Source organism: Carassius auratus, unplaced genomic scaffold (assembly GCF_003368295.1).
Source record: "Carassius auratus strain Wakin unplaced genomic scaffold, ASM336829v1 scaf_tig00021582, whole genome shotgun sequence".
Taxonomy (NCBI): domain Eukaryota; kingdom Metazoa; phylum Chordata; class Actinopteri; order Cypriniformes; family Cyprinidae; genus Carassius; species Carassius auratus.
This window is the reverse complement of record NW_020525122.1, coordinates 26807-31678: the sequence shown is the minus strand read 5'-3', so window position 1 is coordinate 31678 and position 4872 is coordinate 26807. Positions and strand designations below refer to the sequence as shown.

The window sequence follows — 4872 nt, the reverse complement described above, 5'->3', positions numbered from 1 at the left end:
GGGATCCTGGAAAAATTGTTGCTGGGATGGCACAGTGAGAGCACCTTATTTAGGCTGGCAATGGTGATTGACAGGACTGAATGATCAGGCTCCTCCTGAACGCACATTTGGAACTTTATAAATGTGAATATTTGCTAAAGATCAATTTTGTCACATTCTTAAGTACAAATGTAAATGCCTTAATGATAATATATATTGACTACAAGTCTTGAACACGATTTTTTTTATATTAGTTTGTGACAGGTGGTATTATGTTAGTTTTAGAGAACATTTGATTAGACAACGCAGATCCTTATACATCAATCTCCCGGAGCTCCTTCTGTGTTCAACTGTTGGCGCAAGCTAGATAAAAGTGATTACTATGTTTTATTTTTCTTTAAAAAATGCATCAGGAGCACCCAGGAGCCGTGTGGGGTACTTTTCATTATGGATGGATGCGCTTTATTTCACTTCTTTTAGACTGATGCACTGTAACACCCACCGACTGCCATTAAACAGCTTGGAAGATCAAAGATAGTTTTTTTATATAACTCTGATTGGATTAATCTGAAACAAGAAAGTCAAATCCACTTAGGATGGATATAGGTTGAGTAAATAATGGGCTAATTTAAATTTTTGGATGAACTATCCCTTTAAGGAAGTATTTTTTTATTTTCAGAATGACATTTAAAAAGTAAAAATGATATGCTATTAAATGATATTTACACATTGTTTGTTAAATGCCTTTTTTTTTTTTTCTCTGAATGTTTTAGTTGGATGTTCATCAAAAGTTTTGCTCTGAGCACATTGCAAACCGTGTTCGGTTTTGAACTAAACTGCCATTGTGAAAGCCCCATTAGTTGCCTTCTATATGTGGGAGTTACTGTACCACTCAACAACTGAAATAAGACATTAAACAGAGGTTTTGTTTGATTGTGCAGGCAGAAAGAGAAAAGGAAACGTGTTCAGTAATAAAGTCAATGCTCAAGAACAGCCAGAAGATTGTGTTCATAAGAACCAAGTATTAACAAAGTACATAACCTTTGCTTTAATTCCAGACAGTTCCTGCAGATGTTACAAAGGCAACATGTAATGTAGGGTAAAAGTGTGTTTAGCGGTTTTGCTCATGTACAGTGTGTGATGACTGTAAAGCAAATCGTCAGTATTGTTTTGTTTTGTAGAAGCATTTGGACTAATAAGATTGAAATGGTATATTTACAGATGAATTGTGTGTATTTTCTTCTAAATAAATAAAAAGTCAAACCAAAATGTCACATTACACTGTAAAAAAAAATTCAGACATCTCCAACTCCAATTGGCCTAACTGAATTTGTTGTGAATTAGTGATCACATCGAAATGTTTCAATTGGCAAAAGTGTGGCATTAGTGTGAATTTAATTTTATAAAATAAATTAGGCCAACTGAAACATTATGATTTAACCAGTCAATAGAAAATTTTGAGTTGGAGAGGCTTTATTTTTTAACAGTGTACATAGGACTTGGTGAACTCTCTACTGTCAAACCAAACTGTCACTATCTCACCCTATCTATAGGCCTGGGTAAACGTTCTTCTGTCCTGACTATGTGCTAGTTGTTTACACAAGTTACATATAATGCGTCATAGGCCTGAAACAAAATTTCCCAGTCCTGCCCGCCTAGTGTTTGTGGTTGACATGTATCAAGACGTGATGCAAATCTTTACATCCTTTTCTTAAACTCCCAGCTAACATGTAACTGTAGGGCCGAAAATTTTCATAAATAAATGAAAATACTGCATACCTTATCATATACTGTCTTGGTGGTTGAAAATGGATCAAACAATCATGTGTGTACGATTTAATTTGGTTCATCTTATTTGTTTCATTTAACTTGTGTTTAGTACAGAATCAGTCCTTCATTCAATGTTTTTAGTCGTTTCCTCTTTTTAAAATTTGTGATGAAATATACAAGGAATCTGATGGGATTCAAATGATGTGTTACCGTCAACTGATGATATCTGAGGCTTTACTCAAAGAGGAAATCACCGCCTAAAACCTAGTTTCACAGCATGAGACACTTCAGCAAAACATTGTGAGGCAGAAGCCACACACAGTGCTTTCCCTGGAAAGAGAGATGGTAAGTGTGTGAAGATATTTGAGCACTATTTAAATGTATGTACATATAATTCATTAACTAAGTTGAAAATACGTTTAATCTTTCGCTTTTGTCATTATGTCAGTAAAACTGCAGCTATTGTATGCAAAAAAAGTAAATAACTAATAAAAAGTTTCTTAATTTAACAATACAAAATATGCAGCCCTGAACTTGTTTAAAATGGCAAATTTCGTATGACAATTCTGTTTAATGTGTAAAGTATTTTTTTTTTTTTTTTTTTTTTGGCAGTGCTTCCCTCTGATCTTTTGTGGGTGGATGATGTTTTCTTCAGTCTTTGGTAATAAAGGTTTTTGGTCTTCTATCTTTTGTTGACATGCTAATATGCTTCACTCATTGCTTTTTGGGCAATATAAAGATATGAAATTTCCTCTGACATTAAAAAATGTTATAATGATACATCAAGCACTTGTTGAATCTATCAGAAAAAAAATTACACCGGAAGCGCCTCTACAAAAAGAACCTAAATGTTGCAATTCACAGCTTTACACGAGAAATTCAATTTGTTACGTTTCTTTGTGTTTTTAGCTTTTGGTGATGTGGCAGTGAATCGCACGAAACCGTTATGTGTCAATCGCGGACAGTCAGCCAAAATCAGATGCAACTACAGCCGAACAAATGACACAGAGAGTATGACAGCAGCTCTGCAAACATTAAATCTTACACTGTGTTCATATTACTTTTTTCACGATACATGGAAAGAACACCATTGCAAAGATTCTGTCAGATTCACATGGATTCCAGAGACTAAGGACATGACGTTTGAACTCCTAAATCTCCAAATTCAGGATACCGGCACATACACCTGTTCTGTGAAAAGGATTGTAAAACCACCTGAAGTGGATCTCGGAGTTCAAAGAGTTCAAGTAATTGGTAAATCATTTCTTAATAATCCAAAGGAAACAAAATGATAGTTTATGGATTGATTAGAGATAACTGGGCAGATCTGAATGACAAGTATTGTGTTTTGTGTATTAATTCTGCCTCTCAGTGCGTCCCGTCTTGTTGCTGTCCTGTGTTAAGAGGCCTGATGGATCTCTCATGATTCTGTGCTCTGTGGAATTTTACCCTGATTCTCTTGAACAGATGTGGATCAGAGATGGAGACGTCCTCAACAGCTCATACTCAAACAAATCATTCAATGGATCCTTTAGTCACCAATCATACCTTATATTGCCACCACAAACTTTCAATGATACAATCTACTCCTGCTGGGTAAACCACCCGTCTTTAAACAAACCACTCGTGGCCAATGTATCGAGCTCTGTCTGTTATGAAAGTGACGGTAAGTTCGTAGTTAAGAATTAATTTTTTCAAGGACTTATATACTGTATTTATGAGGCTTTTGTGATTATTCTGTCTTGCAGGTGTAACTGTGATTGTGACAGTAGTGTTTGTCATGCTGATAGTGACACTGACTGTCTTTTTGATCGCACTAGTCATATGCAAACATTACAGTAAGTCTCAGTGTCTTTAATAATTGTTGGTTTATGCTGATTTAAATGTCATTCTGAAACCAAAACTGTTTAGATCCATTTTTTGCAAAAACAGGACTGTTAAAAGTGTCTGTTTGAGTAATATACAAGTGATGTATAATTTTATCCCATTTCAAATACAGTAAGTAACATACCTCAGCAGTCGCATTGAATCTCCCACACTAGTAAACCTTAATGACCTTGAACCTGATGTGATCAACCTTCATCATTGTGTGCATGAATCTGCTCTTATCTTCTTCCAGGAAGAACATGTCAGCAGTCTGTGAGTGTTACAGTTGAGGCTGTCCTCCCTGATCCCCTGCAGTCTGAGATACTGTACTCGACACTGGGTGACCATCATCCAGTCCGCTGCAGCCCTTCCGATGTCCGATCAATTGCATAATAAACACTGAATGAGCAAATATTACAATGTTAGATTTGTGCATATCTCATTGTTATCACAGTGGTTTTTAAGTGGTTTGTTATGGGGCTGGTTACATAAACTGCTCTGACTAGTCTTAAAGGGCACCTATTATGCAAAATCTACTTTTACATGGTGTTTGGACATACATGGGGCAGTTCTGGTCTAATGGATAGACAGTCAGACTTGTAATCTGACAGTCGCGGTTTCGAGTCTCAAGTCCGTCAAGTGTGTTCACGGCATGTGTGTGTGTGTTAGTTTACTACTCACTGCTGTGTGTGTACTTGGATGGGTTACATGCAGACCCCAAGTATGGCAAACAATACTTGGCCACACGTCACATCCTTAAATGTGTGTACCCTGCAATGATAAAAATCCACCCAGTCCTTATTTTTTGTAATCCCCAGTAATCCATATCAGTCTCATTAGACATGCCGTTTTGATTCTCTGTGCATTTGTGATGTCACATTGTTTATGCCCCGCCTACAGCCGTCGCACAGAGGGAGCCTGAAACCCCGCCACATTTATTTTCACACTAGAGCATTTAAAAGCAGCATTCAAGTAAGAAATGTGTTCGTATTGAAGCTGTTGAAGTTAATCAGTCAACAGCAGTGAGTGATTGCCTGTTTTTATTTATTGTTTGGGTCATATTAACATATGTTAACATATTAACATATTAACATTAACATATTAGCTGTTTACCTTCACAAACCTAAACGACTGTGTTTTTTAAAATGCGTTTTTAACATAACCTAGTGTGTATTTGACAGTTTAAGAGCAATAGGACATGAAAGAGAACTTCCTTTAGTACTCATGTGCCGCCTGACAGCTACTTCTTGTGCAGGT

General features: G+C 36.4%; 1 protein-coding gene across 1 annotated transcript; it reads left to right on the top strand.

The window, feature by feature from the left end:
• Positions 1 to 1875: 1875 nt before the first annotated feature.
• LOC113077119 (uncharacterized) lies at positions 1876 to 4413 on the top strand. The gene is made up of 6 exons (XM_026249574.1): positions 1876 to 2094; positions 2362 to 2410; positions 2659 to 3003; positions 3122 to 3415; positions 3498 to 3587; positions 3869 to 4413. The coding sequence occupies exons 1-6, from the start codon at positions 2092 to 2094 to the stop codon at positions 4006 to 4008; spliced, it is 921 nt and encodes a 306-aa protein (XP_026105359.1). The 5' UTR covers positions 1876 to 2091; the 3' UTR covers positions 4009 to 4413.
• The last annotated feature ends 459 nt before the right edge of the window (positions 4414 to 4872 follow it).

Excerpts from the sequence above, each read along its gene's own strand:
- LOC113077119 (XM_026249574.1), top strand. Across the intron at positions 3,416-3,497 it reads TGTCTGTTATGAAAGTGACG|GTGTAACTGTGATTGTGACA; the intron begins GTAAGTTCGTAG and ends TCTGTCTTGCAG. Across the intron at positions 3,588-3,868 it reads AGTCATATGCAAACATTACA|GAAGAACATGTCAGCAGTCT; the intron begins GTAAGTCTCAGT and ends ATCTTCTTCCAG.